This window comes from Cajanus cajan, chromosome 8 (assembly GCF_000230855.2).
Source record: "Cajanus cajan strain Asha chromosome 8, NIPB_CcT2T_4, whole genome shotgun sequence".
NCBI lineage: Eukaryota > Viridiplantae > Streptophyta > Magnoliopsida > Fabales > Fabaceae > Cajanus > Cajanus cajan.
The window spans coordinates 57548466-57570717 of NC_138524.1; the positions used below are offsets into that span (position 1 = coordinate 57548466).

The 22252-nt window shown below is 35.6% G+C and overlaps 1 protein-coding gene across 1 annotated transcript; it reads left to right on the forward strand.

Moving 5' to 3' along the window:
- The first annotated feature begins 13120 nt into the window (after positions 1-13120).
- Positions 13121-14880, forward strand: LOC109817442 (putative anion transporter 5). The gene has a single exon (XM_029275228.2). It carries the CDS (start codon positions 13418-13420, stop codon positions 14714-14716), a length of 1299 nt encoding a protein of 432 aa, XP_029131061.2. The 5' UTR covers positions 13121-13417; the 3' UTR covers positions 14717-14880.
- Positions 14881-22252: the final 7372 nt, after the last annotated feature.

Consider the following 22252-nt stretch of genomic DNA (forward strand, 5'->3'; position numbering starts at 1 on the left):
TAATAGTTAGTGTTGAGCCTAGAAAGGTTTGTTGAAAGAATACTTGGTCTTGAGCCCAAAGAGGCTTGTTGAAAGAATAGTTGGTGTTGAGCCTAAAGAGACTTGTTGAAAGAATACTTGGTGTTGAGCTTGAAGAGGCAAGTCAAAAACTACTTAGGTTGAGCCAGAAGTGACTTGTGTAAAGAATACTTGTATCTTAAGAAAGATAGTGAAACTCAATTTGGTTGAATTGAGAATTGAACGTATTCTTTGTGTTTGAGACGAACCAGTATAAAAAACTTGTGCCACTTCATCTATTATTTTCCAGTACTTCGTTTGTCATAGCATTTGGCACTTCATTGCACTTTAAAAAGTGCGAGTTTTTGATATACACTTTTCAACTCCCCCTTCTAGTATGTAACTTTTTCTCCAACAAACATAAAGGCCATTTACCTAGGATTTCAACACAATAGTACCTAGACATATCACAAGATGTACATATATAAATGAGAAATTTGGGAGTCTATAAACATACAATTAAAACAACAAAATGATCCCGTTACGGGTTACAACTCCGATATATGTGTGTACATCAAAATTAAAACATATCCTAAGTTGGTTTGTACTATACATCATCATAGATTCATTCATGAGTCAACACCATTCCCAAAACCTCTCACAACTACTAGTTATTACTCTATAAACTTATTCTTTGTCTTCTTTCATATCAAAAAACAACCATTGCAATCAATCACACAAAATAAAGGTAAGCTCAACGTAAAAGAATATACATATCAACATGTAAATTGTTAAGTCAAAAGACAATCTTAAATTCCTTAAACTTTCATGTTTTAATGATAATAAACAAAAAGTTTTTTTTCCTAAAAGAAAATGTTTTATAAGAAGCATCATCAAATGAAGTGTAAGACGCTATTTGTAGTAAGACGTTGCTAAAACAAATGAAACATACTATCTATTAGAGTGACATTTATTTTATATCATTTATGATGTCTAACAATGAAGTTGTGCATCTGAGTGATTCCTTAACTGATCAAACCTTAAAAGCTTCCTTGGAACTCCTAATTTATTAAAAAGGAACAAAGACATGCTTTGCATTAGAATAGGACAAGCGGATATCTGTAATCATGAAAAAGGGCCAGTTAAAGTTGTTTTAGAACTACTCAATGCTAACACATGTTTTGTTTCATCCATTTACTACCTAAAAGATGAGTAGTAGTCTCCTTGATTAGATAATAAGTTACTTTTTGATGAGATGCATTTAATGCAAGTATTTAATACATCAATAAATACTTCGCCACTCAAGGAACTAGAGACGAAGATAAACAAAATAAACTTGTGAGGAATGTTCAAAGTGTTGCAACAGTTATTTTCATCAAGGCTACTATATAAGAGGCTTGACACTTAGAAAGAAGTGGATTTTTCACAACCTATTATTCACATTCTTTTTGTAAAACCTTTTGTTTTTAATTTGTTGTATCATGTTTTGTTTGTAAGACGAAGCAACACTTGTAAAACGTTACCTAGATATAATTGTATGTTATTGGGTTAAGCTTAGAGAGACTTGTTTGAAAAAAAAAAACTTGATTGTTTAAGCTTGGAGTGGTTTGGTAAACAAAGAATACTTGGATAGTTGCTTGAAGAGGTAAATCAAAGAACATTTAACATTAAGCCATAAGTGGCTTGGGAAAATAATAATTGTATCTTTGTTAAAAATAGTGAAACCCAATCTAGTTGGATTGAGAATTAGATGTAGTTTCGATTGTAATACCCATTTTTTTATTATTATTAATGGCATTTTCGTAAATTTTATAAAGGTATAGGGGTATTCTTGTAATTTTATTACTGATGGCATTTTCGCAATTTTAAAAAAATTTAAGGGGTGTTTTGGTAACTTGGAACGGGCCGTTCCAAAAGCAAAACGGTCCGTTCCAAGCTTAAAAATTATACTAAATTTTTTTAGTGAGAACGGGCCCAGAACGGGCCGTTCCAAAAGGAGAACAGGCCGTTCTGGTTTTGAAACGAGCCGTTCTGGAGGGAGAACGGGCCGTTCTGGATGAGTCTCGGAACGGGCCGTTCTGATTTTAGAACGGGCCGTTCTGCTTTTTGGGAACGGGTCGTTCCGATTTTGGAACGGGCCGTTCCAGTTTAAAAATTTGCGTACATTTGAAAGATTCGGAACGGGCCGTTCCGAATTCAATACGGGCCGTTCCGGGTGACTCTGGTTGCCTATAAATAGGGGCCAGGGGGGGTGAAAAAAAATATACTGAGGGAAGTGAAAATCTTAGAGAGAGAGAAAGAGAAGAGAGAGAGAGAGAAAGAGAAGGGAGAGAGAGAGAGAAAGAAAAGAAAAGAGGAGAGAGAAAGAGGAATCCAGTAGAGGAGGTTCTGCTAGGGGAGAGAAAAGAGGAGGGAGAAGAGGAGATTCTGCCCGAGTTTCGATCCTTGTTTAAGGAGAGAGGTGGAGATTCTGCCCGAGTTTCAGTTCTTGTTTAAGCAAGAAAGAGGAGAAGGTTCTGCCCGAGTTTCAGTTCAGGTTTATCCAAGTAAGGGTAGTGCTTATAAAATTAATCTAGTATATATGAGCATGATAGGAATAGTATAATTTTAATATGTTATTTTATGTGGAGATTTTCATTTCATATAGTATAATTTGGATCAATTGATGGTTGTTTTGGATATTTAATTATTTATATTATTATTATATTGACAAATTGGCATGGTTATGGTTATGTTTAATTATGGAATATATTATGTGTATGTGGTTTGGAAAAGTAAATAGGACTTAAAGGAGTAAGGTTATGGTATGGATTAGATCTCTTGGTGAGATCAGGATATAATCTTTGGAAAAATATGAAATTTGGGAATCCCATGGTGAGGATTCCAATGTGGAACTTTTCCAAAGATTATATGATAAACCACTTCAGATGTTAGGTGGATTCTGAAGTACTCCTTTAAGTATTCTATTTGCTACCGGTATGGGGGCAAGGCCGAGTCATACCGATGGATGAAGTGGCCATGATCACCAGGGTTACGTGACGACGTAATCCAACTGTATATTTTCCATGAGAGGTTAGGCGTGGGACATGGGTTGCTGACATGTTTCACCGTATCAACACTTGGTTTGGATGGTGTTGAGGCCAACATTTGGTTTGGATGTGTTGGTTACATCATGAAATATACAGTGGTGTGACTTTGTTTTGGATATGGAATATGTATACATATGGTATGGATTGTATACATTGGTTATGGATTATTTTATTATCATAAAATATGTATACATTGGCATGGACGTGTATACATTATATTTTGGGTTGGTCTATATTTAGCTTGAAAATGACTTGTTGGTCTGGATAAATACTGTGGATAAATATTTGTTTAATGATATTTTATTATGATGTACTATGATTGGTTTTATATGTGCTAACCCTTATATTTCCATGATGTGGACTGTGATGATCTCACTATGTGGGGGAGCAGATCAGGTATGAGGCTTTGGGATAACAAGGAGTCTTTTGGATAGCTGCTTTGAGAAGTGGCTAGGTTTAGAGCTTGACCAGCACCTAGGGTGTCTTATTTTGATGTTTTCATGACATTGTAATTATATTATCTTTTTGGATTACTGTATAACTTTACTAAGGATGATGACTCTGCTATAGAAGATTATATTATATATTTTGGAAACAATTTATATGTTATTGTATAATTACACTCTAGCGTAGCTGGCTTTTGCTCTATTTTCTTTATTTTATATTATTTTATTTTGGTTGGTTATTGATGTGACGGCCTAGGGTGGGTCGTTACATCGATGATTCAAATGAAATAGTATAAAATTCTGTGTTTAGTCTCTTAACTTTTCATAAAGCATTCTTTATGGTTTTTATTACTATTTCACTATTTGAAAAAAATGTGAGTTTTTGATAGACATTATTCAACTCCTCCTTCTAGTGTCTGCCTTTTTCTCCACATAAATAAAAATCATCATCAAAAGGAGAAAAAACATCAATTTTTCCTTGTCCAACCATCGTTGTCCACACAACAATGAATCAACACTCCACTCAGCATCACTTGGATATTGTCCAACGATCATCTGAACATAACCATCATTAACAACTATGCAATTACATGATGCTTAACAAATACAACAACACAACAAAAACATCATTACAACATCATGCATCATCACAATACAACGATCTCCTGCAACAAATAGCTTATTCAACGCAACCTTAAAGGATCTTCAACAATTTGGTCACATGACATTGCCAACATGAATTAAGAAGATTATGCATTTCCTAGCTGATATAATGACTCTTAGGTATGAACCTACTACAACATTGATAAGCATTAATCAAATCTTAAATAGAATTAGACTACCTCCTATCCTCCAAATTCAATACACTCATTGAGCACCAAAATGGAGTCTCACCAAGCATGAGTGAACATGTGTTGGATTGGACTAGGTTTATCCTTCTCCAAATTTGATCAAACCAAGACCCAAAAATATATGGGACGAGATTGGATCAACTCGACTTGGTCGCAATATATTAATATTAGTTTTAACATTATGTATAGTTAAATTATAAAATTAAAAAAGTATAAAACTTAAAGTTATATTTTATAATATATTTTAAAATAAATAATTTCATTATAAATATGACCATGTTATAAAAAATATTGATAACTAAATAAAATTTTATTATGAATTCACAATAATTCAATAGAACCTATAATTTTTAAGAGAATATTACATATTAAACCAGGTTGAAAAGCCCAAAATGTAACCTAAATCCATCCCAAAAATGTATGAAGTATAATTTCGAAGTCCAAGCCCATCCAAATCAACCTCGAGTCAAGGCAGGTTGGGCCATACTCACCCTACCACCAAGCAACCCAATTTATGTGTCAACTCACAACCCCTTGTGTTGAATATGGATTGGTCAACTCCATATCATTTTCAATTAAAAAAACATATTCAATTGAGACATCTTTTTTTTAAAAGAAAATTCTCATAATAATAGATTCATCGAGCCTAAGATTCCTCAATAGAGACCTACTTAAGACATCTCATGCTAAAAACAATTTTCAACAAAATACTTATACTTCAAGCCATTTTTATCCTTTTAATTAAACTCTCATTGAAAAACATGCAAACAACCATTACAACACTCAACAACAACTCAACAATGAATATGAAGGTTTTCCTCCCTTCATTAAACGTTGTCAACATTCATATAACTTTTTGTAACTCATGGAACAAAGAAATAATCATCAAACAACTATCATCTGAAGCTAAATCATTGTTCAACCACATATAGGTTTGTTAAGCGAACAATTCTTGCTTAACGAATTCCCTAAAGTAAAGGAGATCAAAGAAGGAAATTCGCTTAGCGAAATATCCTTGCTAAGCGAATTAAAATGACCTCAAGACAAAGGCCAATACTCGCTAAGCCAAAATGCTTGGTTGAACAAGTTTCCAAAACTTGACTATAGCAAATGCATAAATTCACTCAATAAAAATGCATTGTTATACAAATATAAATACATCTACCATAGAGGAAAGTTTTAGCTAAGTGAGAGTGTCATACTAAATGAATTTTAAAGTACCTAAAACAAGATTGACTTTTGCTAAGACAACGTGTTTGGTTAAGTGAATTAAAATACAATAATCACATAGATCATCGTTTGCTAAGCCAAAATAGTTAGCTTAGCAAAAACAACTCCAACAAGAAATGAAGCAATTTAGTTCAACAAAACTATTTTGCTTAGCTAAGATTAATAATATTTTTTTAAATGCGACTTTCTCGATAAATAAAGATTTAATTTTCTCAAGAGGATTAACCTAAAATCATCATGTCATAAAGTCTTATTTAGTGAGACTCAATTTGTTAAGTGAAAATTCTTTTAAAGCTGCCACAATAAGAGGAATTTTGCGGAGGAGAGAATTTCCTTTTTGACAGCATTTCAAATCAACTCAAGGTTACATTAGATTCCACCCGCATACACAAACACAAAAATTAGAACCCTCCCCAATAGGATCCAAAAAAAAAACCCATACCTTCGATAAAAGAAAATTAACCAATTCTTGAACAATCTATCGTCCATACATCATATCTAACACATGTAACTAAAATCAATTTAACGTGATCTAACTAAAGTTAAACATAGATATGACAATAGAATCACAACAAATTCCAATACAGAAGAATTGATTTTTACACATGAATGTAAATTGAAATAAAATTAAAAGAAAAATATAAAAGAGTTTTGATGACATTTTCTTCTTTTTCTATTACGTTAACCACTCCCATACTAAATAATTGGTGCTGCTATGCTCATGATCCACACCCAAAGATAATATAAATAAAATAGCATGACATAAATGAAATCTTATTCTCCAGATAAAAATATTGTTTTTGAACTATTTGCTTATCTTTTCACATTTTACCAAGTAAAAGTAAATGTCTCTAGACTTAAATTGTCAATATTAAAATTGGTTAAAATTCAATGATCTTATCTTTAAAATAAACTTTGATGTATATAAAGCATTAATTTATCTTTGGGTGAAGGTTCAGACTTGACCTTAATAAATTCCAAGGTTTGAATTCGACCTTAGATTTTCGTGAAGGTTCAGACTTGACCTTAATAAATCGAGGTTTGAATTCGACCTTAGATTTTCGTGAAGGTTCAGACTTGACCTTAATAAACCGAGGTTCGAATTCGACCTTAGATTTTAGATGGACTATTTAATTAAGGGTCGAACTCGACCTTTAGCGAGAGTGTTGAGGTTCGTATTCGACCTCGGAATTTGCATTTGCGCGTCTAAGGTTCGTTTGCGTCCTTTATATAAGCAGAAAGATAAGAGTATGGATTGAGAAAAATGAGTAATTTTATTTATTATGCCTGTGTGCCTCGTTAAAAACCCTCGCAGTCAAAGACTGGGGCAGGAAAAGAGTGCACAACTTTGTTCAATACTGAAAAAAGAAATGAAACTTAAGAAGTTGCGGTGGGGGGATCCTCCTTGCTTTGCTTGCTGGACGAGGAGACCTTCAGACTCTCGGCATAGCATTGCCGAGCCGTTTTCTGATTAGCCTTAACGGAGATGATTTTACCGTCCTTGCCCGGGAACTTCATGGTGAGGTGTGGGGTTGACACCACCGCTCCGAGTTGGTTTAAGGTGGGCCTTCCGATGATGATGTTGTAGGAAGTGTTGACTTCCACGAGGAGGTATCGGACCATGACCCGCCTTGTATCTGGTGGTGTTCCGAAAGTTGTCAGTAAGTCTACGTACCCTCGAGTGTGAACTTGCTCTCCTGCGAAGCCGACTAGGGGCTCAGTGTGAGGTTGTATGAGAGAGTGGGGGACGTCTAGTTTTAGGAACGTCGGCCAGTACAAGACATTGGCCGAGCTCCCTTGGTCGATGAGTGCTTTCTGCACCTCCCAGTTGGTTATTTCTACGACGATGACCATGGGGTCATCTTGATTAGGGCTGACGCCAGCGTAGTCCTCGTCAGAAAAAGAGATCAGCGGTGAGCTTTGATGCGGGGCCGAGGTGGTAGAGTGGACGCAGTTGATGCTTCACAAGTGTCTTCTTCGAGCCGAGCTGCTGGCGCCTCCCCCCGCAAAGCCACCCGCAATTGTGTTGATTACTCCCCGTAAGGGAGCCGACTCTGTCTCTTGGCTTATCTCAGCTTGTACTGCGCCGCTAGTATTTTGTTGGGGACCCGGGTGTGGGTCAGTGCGAGCTCCCGAACCACGGCCTCTGCCTCGTCCCTGACCGCCGTAGCCGCCTCGGTTACCCTGCTGTCGCTGGACGTACTGGCCGAGGTGGCCTGCCTGAATGAGTTCTTCGATTCGATCCCTGAGTGTGCGACACTCCTCCGTGGTGTGACCATGGTTCCTGTGGTACCGGCAGTGCTTGGACTTGTCGGTGCTGTTGGGAGTGTGGCCTGGTGGTGGAAGGGCGAGCATGTTGCTATTGCTGGCTTCCTCCAGGATGTGGACTCTAGGTGCGTTTAGGGGAGTGTAGAAGTCGTATCTCCCTCCTCTATTTTCCCCAGTTGACTTCTTGAACTGGCTGTCGTTGTTGACTTTTATTTTGTCCTTATGCCCTTGTTCTGACTTTGCTGGGCCTTTTCCGCGAACCTGGTCATGGAAAGCGGAGTGTTCCTCCATCTGGATGTACCCGGCCGCGCGAGCACGGAGCTCGTCCATATCGCGGGGAGGGGGGTGTTTCAGCATAGGCTGTCGACGAAGGGGCCGACTTATAGGGCCATGAGCATGGAGTGCAAGGCGACCTCAGGGTTCAAGTTCCGGATCCGCACCGAGATGCTGGAGAAGCGTTCCATGAAGGTTCGTAGAGGTTCATCGTCATTCTGCCTGAGGTTGGCCAAAGCGGTCGAGGTTGTGTGATGAGGTCGGCTTGTGGCGTATTGTGCCATGAATCGCCGGACCAGGGTGCTGAAACTGTCGATGGATTCGGCGGGTAGCTGGGTGTACCAATGGAGTGCGGCTCCTTTGAGCGAGGTCGGAAAAACCCTACACAGGATAGCGTCACTGTTATTGTAGAGGTTTACCTGGGTTGTGTACAGGTCAATGTGCTCATCGGGGTCCGTCGTGCCGTCATAGCGGTCGAGGTGGAGAGGTTTCCATCCACGGGGGAGTGGGGTCTCCATGATGCCGTCCACAAAAGGATGTCGGCGGAAGGTTTCTTGGCCTTCTGTGGCATGAGTGGGTGCTCTGCTGGCGTCTGGGCCCGACTTGTGCGTCGATACATGAGATCGGTGCGTAGCGGGTCGTGAAGTCGGTGCCCTAGTCGTAGTCCGGGATTGAGAGGCCGAGTGTGCCTCGTCTTCATGGATGTTGCTCTCGTGAGGAGAGTGATCAGAGGGGCGTCGAGGGAGTTGGGCGCGAATGCGCTCGTTTTCGGGGCGTAATGCCGCTAGGTCTGCTTCATTGGCGGTTCTCATCGCCGCTAGGTCGGTTTCGTGCTGGGCACGCATATTGCGCAGGTCAGCATCGTGCTGTTGCCGCATCTGTTCGACCTGATCGATTAGTCTCCTCAATGCTGCTTCGTTATCCATGGTGGTTGAGTGGTTTGCGTCATCTTTTGTGCGTCTACTATGGCTTCTGGTGAAAACCATACAGGTGGCCGATAAGAGCTGTCTTGATCGGCCCCACGATGGGCGCCAAATGTTCTTACCGGAAATCTGCCGTAGAGGTGATTCGCCAGGTAAGATCGGTGAGCCTCCTTCATGGGTACGCTGGTGTTCCAAGATGGGGGTGGTACCTGCAAAAGAGACTCTGATGCTAAAGTTAGTGTTTGTGGGAGTATAAATCTCGTATATGTAATGCACGTACCTTAGTGTGAATTAGGGTTGTTTTGGGCCTTGGGCCTGGGATGAGGTGTAATTAGATAACGAACCTCGTCCGAGGCGAGATCCTCGGGGATCAGTTATGATTCGCTTAAGTACCGAGCTGATGTCACGCAGTGCGTGTCCGAGGTCGGCTTGCGTTATGGTGCCGAGCTTGGAGCTCGGTTACGCAGTACGGATAGTACAATGTCTAACAATGAAGTTGTGCATCTGAGTGATTCCTTAACTAATCAAACCTTAAAAGCTTCCTTGGAACTCCTAATCTATTAAAAAGGAACAAAGACATGCTTTGCATTAGAATAGGACAAGCGGATATCTGTAATCATGAAAAAGGGCCAGTTAAAGTTGTTTTAGAACTGCTCAATGCTAACACATGTTTTGTTTCATCCATTTACTACCTAAAAGATGAGAAGAAGTCTCCTTGATTAGATAATAAGTTACTTTTTGATAAGATGCATTTAATGCAAGTATTTAATACATCAATAAATACTTCGCCACTCAAGGAACTAGAGACGAAGATAAACAAAATAAACTTGTGAGGAATGTTCAAAGTGTTGCAACAGTTATTTTCATCAAGGCTACTATATAAGAGGCTTGACACTTAGAAAGAAGTGGATTTTTCACAACCTATTATTCACATTCTTTTTGTAAAACCTTTTGTTTTTAATTTTTTGTATCATGTTTTGTTTGTAAGACGAAGCAACACTTGTAAAACGTTACCTAGATATAATTGTATGTTATTGGGTTAAGCTTAAAGAGACTTGTTTGAAAAAAAAACCTTGATTGTTTAAGCTTGGAGTGGTTTGGTAAACAAAGAATACTTGGATAGTTGCTTGAAGAGGTAAATCAAAGAACATTTAACATTAAGCCATAAGTGGCTTGGGAAAATAATAATTGTATCTTTGTTAAAAATAGTGAAACCCAATCTAGTTGGATTGAGAATTAGATGTAGTTTCGATGATTCAAATGAAATAGAATAAAATTTTGTGTTTAGTCTCTTAACTTTTTATAAAGCATTCTTTATGGTTTTTATTACCATTTCACTATTTGAAAAAAATGTGAGTTTTTGATAGACATTATTCAACCCCTCCTTCTAGTGTCTGCCTTTTTCTCCACATAAATACAAATCATCATCAAAAGGAGAAAAAACATCAATTTTTCCTTGTCCAACCATCGTTGTCCACACAACAATGAATCAACACTCCACTCAGCATCACTTGGATATTGTCCAACGATCATCTCAACATAACCATCATTAACAACTATGCAATTACATGATGCTTAACAAATACAACAACACAACAAAAACATCATTACAACATCATGCATCACCACAATACAACGATCTCCTGCAACAAATAGCTTATTCAACGCAACCTTAAAGGATCTTCAACAATTTGGTCACATGACATTGCCAACATGAATTAAGAAGATTATGCATTTCCTAGCTGATATAATGACTCTTAGGTATGAACCTACTACAACATTGATAAGCATTAATCAAATCTTAAATAGAATTAGACTACCTCCTATCCTCCAAATTCAATACACTCATTGAGCACCAAAATGGAGTCTCACCAAGCATGAGTGAACATGTGTTGGATTGGACTAGGTTTATCCTTCTCCAAATTTGATCAAACCAAGACCCAAAAATATATGGGACGAGATTGGATCAACTCGACTTGGTCGCAATATATTAATATTAGTTTTAACATTATGTATAGTTAAATTATAAAATTAAAAAAGTATAAAACTTAAAGTTATATTTTATAATATATTTTAAAATAAATAACTTCATTATAAATATGACCATGTTATAAAAAATATTGATAACTAAATAAAATTTTATTATTAATTCACAATAATTCAATAGAACCTATAATTTTTAAGAGAATATTACATATTAAACCAGGTTGGAAAAGCCCAAAATGTAACCTAAATCCATCCCAAAAATGTATGAAGTATAATTTCGAAGTCCAAGCCCATCCAAATCAACCTCGAGTCAAGGCAGGTTGGGCCATACTCACCCTACCACCAAGCAACCCAATTTATGTGTCAACTCACAACCCCTTGTGTTGAATATGGATTGGTCAACTCCATATCATTTTCAATTAAAAAACATATTCAATTGAGACATCTTTTTTTTAAAAGAAAATTCTCATAATAATAGATTCATCGAGCCTAAGATTCCTCAATAGAGACCTACTTAAGACATCTCATGCTAAAAACAATTTTCAACAAAATACTTATACTTCAAGCCATTTTTATCCTTTTAATTAAACTCTCATTGAAAAACATGCAAACAACCATTACAACACTCAACAACAACTCAACAATGAATATGAAGGTTTTCCTCCCTTCATTAAACGTTGTCAACATTCATATAACTTTTTGTAACTCATGGAACAAAGAAATAATCATCAAACAACTATCATCTGAAGCTAAATCATTGTTCAACCACATATAGGTTTGTTAAGCGAACAATTCTTGCTTAACGAATTCCCTAAAGTAAAGGAGATCAAAGAAGGAAATTCGCTTAGCGAAATATCCTTGCTAAGCGAATTAAAATGACCTTAAGACAAAGGCCAATACTCGCTAAGCCAAAATGCTTGGTTGAACAAGTTTCCAAAACTTGACTATAGCAAATGCATAAATTCACTCAATAAAAATGCATTGTTATACAAATATAAATACATCTACCATAGAGGAAAGTTTTAGCTAAGTGAGAGTGTCATACTAAATGAATTTTAAAGTACCTAAAACAAGATTGACTTTTGCTAAGACAACGTGTTTGGTTAAGTGAATTAAAATACAATAATCACATAGATCATCGTTTGCTAAGCCAAAATAGTTGGCTTAGCAAAAACAACTCCAACAAGAAATGAAGCAATTTAGTTCAACAAAACTATTTTACTTAGCTAAGATTAATAATATTTTGTTAAATGCGACTTTCTCGATAAATAAAGATTTAATTTTCTCAAGAGCATTAACCTAAAATCATCATGTCATAAAGGCTTATTTAGTGAGACTCAATTTGTTAAGTGAAAATTCTTTTAAAGCTGCCACAATAAGAGGAATTTTGCGGAGGGGAGAATTTCCTTTTGTGACAGCATTTCAAATCAACTCAAGGTTACATTAGATTCCACCCGCATACACAAACACAAAAATTAGAACCCTCCCCAATAGGATCCAAAAAAAAAAACCCATACCTTCGATAAAAGAAAATTAACCAATTCTTGAAAACTCTATCGTCCATACATCATATCTAACACATGTAACTAAAATCAATTTAACGTGATCTAACTAAAGTTAAACATAGATATGACAATAGAATCACAACAAATTCCAATACAGAAGAATTGATTTTTACACATGAATGTAAATTGAAATAAAATTAAAAGAAAAACATAAAAGAGTTTTGATGACATTTTCTTCTTTTTCTATTACGTTAACCACTCCCATACTAAATAATTGGTGCTGCTATGCTCATGATCCACACCCAAAGATAATATAAATAAAATAGCATGACATAAATGAAATCTTATTCTCCAGATAAAAATATTGTTTTTGAACTATTTGCTTATCTTTTCACATTTTACCAAGTAAAAGTAAATGTCTCTAGACTTAAATTGTCAATATTAAAATTGGTTAAAATTCAATGATCTTATCTTTAAAATAAACTTTGATGTATATAAAGCATTAATTTAATTGAAAAAACGCCATTGCCCTTTTGAGTATTAAAATACACCAACTGATCTGCCGGTTGCCAAATTAATTGGGTGTTGCCAGGCTGGGCGTTTACTTAGGGAGATTTAGATTTTTAGTTTATTTATTATTTTACTTAATTTTTCTGGTTTATTAGGTTGAGGATGAACGAAACGGCGGAGACAGGGTGCCGTTTTGGCTTGGCAGTTTCCGGTTGTCTGCGCGGAGGCATGAGTTGAGTCGAGTCACATTGGCAACAAAAAAAGGTGTGTCACGTGTTGCGTGTGAGTGACCATTGATCGATTGATATGCTTAGAAGTTAGTACAAGTTGCAGGCGTTGATGATGAACCTCCCCGTGCGTTACTTGATTGTGATTTTGACCTTCATCTGTACCTCGGTTTGCTACATCGAACGAGTTGGGTTCTCAATCGCGTACACAGTCGCCGCCGATGCGGCCGGAGTGAACCAATCGAGCAAAGGCGCGATACTCTCGACATTCTATTACGGTTACGCGTGTTCTCAAGTTCCAGGAGGATGGGCAGCTCAGAAAATCGGAGGCAGGAGGGTCCTGCTTCTCTCGTTTCTACTCTGGTCGTTAACTTGCGCACTGGTTCCTCTCGACACGAACCGTATTATGGTTCTGGTCATTGCTCGTTTGCTCGTTGGTGTGGCACAAGGGTTTATTTTCCCCTCCATCCACACCGTTCTAGCGCAGTGGGTCCCCCCTCACGAGAGATCCAGATCTGTCTCTCTCACCACTTCGGGGATGTACCTAGGTGCTGCTCTAGGAATGCTTATTCTTCCAACACTAGTCAAGTTTAGAGGTCCTCAATGTGTTTTCATTGCTGAATCAGCATTGGGCGCTGTATGGTCTTTGCTTTGGTTCATTTACGCCACTGATCCCAAATCCTCTGCCTCTGGTGTTGGGGAATCGGTTTTGCCAGTCAATAAGAAAATTGACATTGACACTCACAACAAAAAGGTAGTCTCAGGGAAAATCCCCTGGCTCAAAATTTTAACCAGCTTCCCTGTTTGGGCCATTGTTGTCAACAATTTCACCTTTCACTATGCTTTATATGTGCTCATGAACTGGCTCCCGACCTACTTTGAATTGGGCCTTCAGCTTGGCCTTCAAGATATGGGTTCTTCCAAAATGATGCCTTATCTTAATATGTTCTTGTTCTCCAACATCGGGGGTGTCGTCGCCGATTACTTGATCACCAGGAGAATATTGTCTGTCACTAAAACCAGGAAATTCTTGAACACTGTAGGGTTTTTGGTTGCTTCTCTTGCCCTGGTTGTGATTCCCAGTTTCAGAACTTCTGGTGGTGCTGTTTTTTGTTCTTCTGTGGCTCTTGGTTTCTTGGCGCTTGGCAGGGCCGGTTTTGCAGTGAACCACATGGATGTTGCTCCCAGATATGCCGGAATAGTGATGGGTGTTTCAAATACTGCCGGTACGTTAGCTGGCATTGTCGGCGTTGACCTCACCGGGAAACTTCTTGAAGCTGCCAAGGCTTCTAATTCTGATCTTTCAAGTCCGGAGAGCTGGAGAGCGGTGTTTTTCATTCCTGGATTTTTATGCATTTTTAGTTCCTTTGTATTCTTGCTATTTTCAACTGGGGACAGAATTTTTGACTGAGCTGTTATTCTGGGGATTTAATTTTTATTACATCTCCATGTTATATCATTCTTGGATAGGAGAGGCGTGTTGTCATAACTGGATATGATTTTTTTTTAATATTATTGTTGCTCCTCCAACTTGTACCATTCCTAGTTAGTAAAGGTTACAACTCAGCTTGCATCTGGAATGATTCTTATTTCTTAGTTACATGTTTCTTTATGCCTCTGATGAAACTCATATGCTAGTGTGGTTATTTTTTATTTTTTATTTTTTATTTTTTTGCAGTTTTCACCTCCTGACATATTTAGTTTGTTATTATGAAGTAAATTGGAAAGAGTGTTTCAAGCATTTACCCCATCCCCTCGCCTTTTTTCCCCCTACCTGCTCTTAATTTGTTGGATGGCTTTTTTAATGCCTAGTTTTTTGTTGGGTAGCCTTTCCTTCCTTTCACTTCCCGGATTTTCTTAATCAAAATCAATTATGTGCATTTGAGAATTGAGGCTTGGCTCTAGAAATAATTGGCTGTGCAATAGTCAATAAAGCATGGAGTCTTGCCTCTACAGAAAGAGATGAGCTATTGGTAATGTTGGGTTGATGAGTGGAAAGGAAAATGATCGGTGACTGTGTTTATAAGATCTGCAGATGCAAGGAAGGGAACAATCGAAGGAGGGGGGGACTGGGATGGTGCAAGTATGATGTAGAAGGATGTGCTAGTCTACTATTGTATGAAATGTGAATGATGTTGCAACTGTTGACAATGATCATTGGCTAGGGCTATTGATTGGGCACAGAATAATGGCATGCCTTCCTTACAAAGAAGGCCTGTTACTAAGATGGTCGTCATGAAAATAAGGTATCACTTTTAGGAATTGTATGCTGCTTCTTCCGTTGAGTTATTTTATGGAACACACTTGGTGATTACAACTTCAATGCATTGGTCATCGTTTTATTTGTGCTATGCTTCTTGACTTTTAACTTACCTTATTTAGTATGTTAAATCTAACTGTGTTTATTGTTAACATTATCATGCTGATATTGAAAAGTATTGAATTTTCCTTGATATTTTTATTATTTTGAAAATTTAATAACATATTCCAGATGCTTCATATCGTATTCAAATTGAAGGAATTTAGCACTGCAGCTCATTTTTCTGCATCCTATACTGAGACATTGCAATCAGAGATCACAGAAAAAGGAAAACCAAACATCACCAACCAAGTGAATCTGAGAGAAAACCAGCTATACATGGAATTTGAGAGCAATGAGTGAGCCAAACCAACTCAAACGGACCAAGGGAGAGATCATAACAATCCAGGTAGTGGAGGAGCATATTTATTCAATGTTTTTAATCTTTCGTGAGCCAATATAATCAAGAGTTTTGTTACATATTACCTGGAGTGGGTAATTACTTTTGGGTTTGCTCAAACTGGATGTTGATTTCATCTATAGCTTACTAATATAATGTTTTATTATTACAATGTTTTTAGTTGAAAACTTGTTTTTTTCTTCTTTCAATTTCCCCCATCCTACATGAGAGTTTCGAAGGTGCTGTTTCGTCATGGGGATTTAACAAAATATTAGAGAGAAAGTAAGAGTAACACCAAGGAAAAGGATTATTAAATCCCGTCAAAGTTTGGTCAAAGTTTGGTCATGTGAGGAAAAGACCACTAAATACCACAATATGAAGAGTAAAATTGTATGTCATTCTTAATTTAGTCCCTAATTCTAATAAAATAAAATAAAAAAGTCATTGAAAATGTAATTTGTCACACTCATTTGAGTCTTTCCACTAAATAAGATGTGCTTTCTTGAATAAAAGTGCGTACGTGCGATAATGTCATGTGACATGCATGTGATACATATGGAGTGACACATATCACATAAATGTGTATCACGTGGAGTATATGTATCACATGACATATGACTATAATACAATAACATTTTAATCTTTAAAAATGTAATACAATGTCATTTTAGTATGAAATTGTAATACAATGTGACTTTAGTCCTTAAAAATGTAATTCAATGTCATTTTAATCCTTGAAATTTTAATTCATGTTACTTTAGTCCCCAAATGTTATCATTTTGTTTTAATTAGGTAATTAATTATGACTTAAATATTACATAATAAAATAAATAATTATGTTAGTATTGTACATACGGGGATAAATATAATAAAATTGTGCTTAGAAGGTATTAGAGGGCCATCAAACTAAAAAAAAAAAAGAGAATAAATATAATATAGTATGTACCATTTTTTAAAATATGTTGTTAAATATATTAATCTTTCTAGAAATAATATTAATTTATATATGAGAATTAATTATGAAAAAAAAATATAAATATAGAGAAATCATAAAGTATTTTTATTTGTGTATTTTAAAAAATGAAATGGATAAAAGAAGAAAAAGAGATATAGCATATTAAAAAAAAAAAACTAGTATTTTAGCATGTGCAATGTATGCACATGTTACATGTTTATTATATATAACTAAAATTTAACATAAGATATGTATATAAATAAATATTATGTTTGAATATATAAATTATATATAAAAATTGAATAAATAGATATTTTAAAATATATAAATTATTTTTAAGATTTATGATAAATATTTATATTGTAACACAAGATTATTTTATTTAGTGATAATTTATTTTAAATATTAAAATTTAACTCATAAATATTTATGATAAATAAAAATAAATTATATATGAAATTAAAAGAATTCATAAAAAACATTTTCGTCGAAGAAAAATCCTCTAAAATTGCTTTATTGTAATATAGTGATTCGTGTTTTATATATAGAAATTCATATTAATGTTAAATACCAAATTTTTTTTTTAATATGATTTGAAAATATATATCATCCTATTTACAATATTAATTTAATTATTTATTTTATTGTGAAAATATTAAAGTCATAATTACTTGACTAAAATAAAATTTTATCAATGTTTGAGGATTAAAGTGATTTGAGTTCAAATTTTAGGGACTAAAATGATATTGAAGTACAATTTCAATGACTAAGTGATATTAAATATCAATTTAAAGAATTAAAATAATATTGTTATAGTCATGTCATGTGGCACATTTACGTGACATGTGTCATTCTATATATATGTATCACATGTATGTCACATAACATTATGAGTTAATTATTTATATACGGTTAGTGTAAAGTTTTTTTTATACTAGCAACCAATTATATCTTTTAATTGTGTCATGTCACTATAAAAATAGTGACATGGTACAATTAAAAGATATAATTGGTTGTCAGTGTAAAAAAACTTTATACTAGCAGTGTATAAGTGATTAACTCTAACATTATTGTGTCACTTAAACACTTTTGTTTAAGAAAATGAATCTTATTTATTAGAGGGATTCAACTGAGTAGTGGATTACATTTTTATAAACTTTTTTTAGTTTCATTAGAATTAGAAATTAAATTAAGAGCGACATACAATTTTAGAGATTAATTTAATCATTTCTTTCCAAATAAAACTGAGATGAAGGTAGCCCAAGAAAAAATCAAAGTGAAACCACACCATTATTAAGTAAGACATTGCGGTAAATAACCTTTCCGAAAACTTGAGTTTGAGATAGCACAACTGCATTGTTTGATGAGTTAATCACTTATACACTACTAATATAAAGTTTTTTTACATTGGCAACTAATTATATCTTTTAATTGTGCCATGTCACTATAAACACATTTACTTTTAACAGTGACATGACACAATTAAAATATATAATTGGTTGTCAGTATAAAAAAATTTTACACCGACAGTGTACAGAAAATTAACTCTTGTTTGATATATGTAACTGACCATATATAATAGGAAAACTTCTTGTTTACGGTACTTGGTTTGGTGCTCTGTTATTAATTGTCAGTTGTATGGGTTGTTGTGATGGAGGAGACCCATGGGCTAAGGGCCCAACTACTAGGGCTATGGCAAGAAGGATGCATGAAGAGTGGGCCCAAGCCCAAGAAAGACCCATCACTTTATTTTGTTGGGTTTTGTCTCAAGCCCATTAGATTAGGGTTAGTGTAGGATTGGGCCTTGGTGCCTTGTATTTCTTTTTGGGCCTTGTATTTTCGGCCACTTAGGTTAGGCATTTCATTTGAATGTCATTTGAAATTAGGGTTAATTAAGGTTGCATGTGAATTGTCATTAGAATGTAATTAGCTTTGCATTTGATATGCATTTCGGCCATGTGCACACATGCACATGGTGTGACCGAAATGCAACTCAAATGGAAGACAAATCACATTCCAAATGAGATGCACATGGGAGGTTCCGGGTTTGGCTCCCAAAATTTGAATTTTGAATTCAAATTTTGGGCGCCTAAGGTTAAGTAACCATACCATGGTTTCACTTAACCTTAGGCTAACCCATAGTTCACTTTGACCTAATTTTCCCTATATATTCTATATGGCCGAGACTTGTAGCTACTTTTGGAATTAATTGATGAGCTTTCTCTCTTTAGAAATCTCCTTCTCTGAAAGTCACACCTCCTAAACTCTACCCTACTTGAGCTCCTCTCCTTGTAGAGTTAGGAACTCTTTCTTCTCCGGACTTGGCTAGAAGCAAGCCTAGGTCACATTGAAGCCAATTGGAGTCTTCTTCCTTGATGTTCTTCTAAGGAATTCCGAGAGGCTTGAAGTGTTCTTGAGATTTCCAAGTGGAATCTCATCAAGTGGTATCAAGAGCATTCAGTTCTTCAAGAGATAAGTCATTTTTCTTGTCTTTTGAAGTTTGGATCCGTGACTATCTTCTTCTTGTGTTCATCTTGTGTTCATCTTATTCTTGAGTTTTTGTCACCTAGAGTTTACTCTTTCCTAGATCTAATTTTTGTCTTAAAAATTGATGGATCTAGTATCATGTGCTTGAATGATTCATTTATGCTTTATGACTATATGCTTCCATGAATCATGCTCCATTCTCTTTTGCCTATTAGGAATTTTCTGCCTATGAGCTTTTTGATTTATTTGAGTCATAATTGAAATTTTATTCGGTCATTGCATGTTGAGTCCATTTTATTTTGAATCCATGTCTAGTAGTAATGTGTAGTTCTTGTTTTGTTCATCATTCCTAGCTATGCTTGTGCGAACCTTTTGATTTTTGTTTAATTGCATCTTGAAAATATTTTCTGGATTTGGCCGAGATCCTTAGCCTTTGGTGTGCTCATAATTTTTTGTTTCAAGTTGAGTTCATAAACTACTACTAGTTCATTAGTAGTTTTCTTAGAAATTTTAGGTTTCCTATACTTGAAAATGTCTTAAGAAAATTTTCTCCTTATCCGTGAGTGTTTGATCTTGTGTAACTTGTGTGTGCTGAAAATTTGTGTTTGTATCTCATTTTGAAATTTGAAATTGGAGCCAAAACCGTGCATGTGCCATTCAAAATAGCAAGCATCAAAAGCATGTTGAATGTTCATTACATCTTAACCTAATTTGCTTGTCATTTGGAATTTAAATTTGAATCCGGTTTTGTGTTTCCTTCTAGTGTGACCGAGACTATTGTATTGAATTTTGAAAAAAAGGCAACTCCTAAGATTAAAAATATATATATATATAGAAAAAAAGATCAAAAGAAAATGCAAAATCAAAGTGATTAAAAAAAAAGTGTTAAACCTAAATTTCCAAAAGAAAAAGCCATTTAAGGAGTTTTTGTTACAAGATTTATTCTCGGTTTGATATTGCTTATTTTTACATCATATTTTTCAGCTTACATTACTTGAGTGTTTTGGTTTTGTGAATCAAATTTTAGAACCTTTCTTAGGTCAATTCTTTCTTATCCTAGCCATTTCTTGTCTTGTGTCATCTATCTTGTCTTCTTCTACTCTACTCATGTCTTCAATAATTCTCAAATTTCCTTGTTGTTCATGATCATTGTTTAAACTCAAGTGTGACCTATGTTTGACCTAGCATATCTCCCTAGAAGCTAGTTCTACAAGGGTCATCAAAAGAGGACTAAGAAAAGGAGGAGGAAAGGACATAGGTGGCTCTCGGATTTGGCTACTCAAAAGCATAAACACTAAACACTTGTGGCTGGAAATTTTGGTGGTGGCTGGACTTGATCATCCGTGGACATCCTTGGAGTTTAAAATTTGTTTTGTAATTGAATTTAAAAAAAAAAAAAAAAAAGAAGCATTAGTGACGGATTTAGAGACCAACTTTTCATTACTAACTTGAAATTTTATTGCAAAATTGGTCACTAATCCCTCACTAATTCTTGGTGGCTGTTTTTCTTAATTCTTTTAAGCCACTTGATCTTTGCTGTTTAGCTTTGTTCATACCTTGTATTTGGCCATTTAAAGGAGTGTCTTGGGAGTGTTTTTGGTACACAACCATCTCTCCTTAAGATTACAACTTTCGTTAGTACTTGGTGAGAGTGGTCCTTGATTGATCTTTGGTATCTCTCAAGCTCTCACCCTAGGACACGTTTAAGTAGTTTAAATTCTTGCTTAATACTTGTCTTTACTTACTTTCATACGTCTAGTATATCATAGTTCATCCAACATCAAAAATAATTTTCATTGAAAAGAATTTGGTAGAGATTAACTACAAAGGGGATTAGTAATTTTTACTTGAAGAGGCTTGGTTTTTAAGTGGCTCTTAGTAGCTCACCTCCCTCCAAAGTTCAATTTGTATACTTAATCCTCTAAGTACTTAGTCTTAACCTTGCATAAAAAAAATGCTTTTCAAACTTCTTTCTTCAAAAAGAATCTTTCACCTATAATGGAAGAATTTTCTACTCCTCATAGTGATACTAACTCAAGTGATAATAAAGATTTTGCTAAGTTGTCACGTGAATTAAGATCACTAAAGATATGGAAAGAGCAAGAATCACAACAAAGACTTAGAGAAAAATTTGAAAGAGAAGCTCAAATTGCTCTTATGGAGGAGGAAATTCGTCTATTAAAGGAAAAAGCCAAAAAGAAACATCATGATAAACATAGCTCATACGCCAATAGTTCCACTCTAGGAGAGTCAATGCATGATAGCCTAGCCTTAAGAGATCATTATCAACAACCTCCTAGAATAGTCCATAGGACCTCCAAGACAAGGGAATCTAGGGTAGATCTCCCTTATTTTCATGGAAAAGATGATGTGGAGGGGTACCTAGATTGGGAAATGAAGGTGGAACAAATCTTCACTTGCCACCAAGTGAGTGAAGAAAGAAAAGTCTCCTTGGCCACCCTAAGTTTTCAAGGTCATGCCATGTATTGGTGGACTTCTCTTGTGAGAGATAGGCGTCTCCATAATGAACCTCCAATTCAATATTGGAATGAATTAAGGAGTGCCTTGAGGATGAGACATATTCCCTCTTACTATACTAGGGAGCTTATCAACAAGCTCCAAAGACTCCATAAAAAAAATATGACTGTAGAAGAATATAGACAAACGATGGAGTTATACATAATGAGGGCTGGCATTAGAGAGGAGGAAAATATCACCATTGCTAGGTTTTTGAGTGGTTTAACTTTTGAGATAAGAGATAAGGTTGAGCTTCTCCCTTATAGGGATTTGGATGATTTGGTTCAAC

Excerpts from the sequence above, each read along its gene's own strand:
- LOC109817442 (XM_029275228.2), top strand. The coding sequence starts at position 13,418 with ATGATGAACCTCCCCGTGCGTTACTTGATTGTGATTTTGACCTTCATC.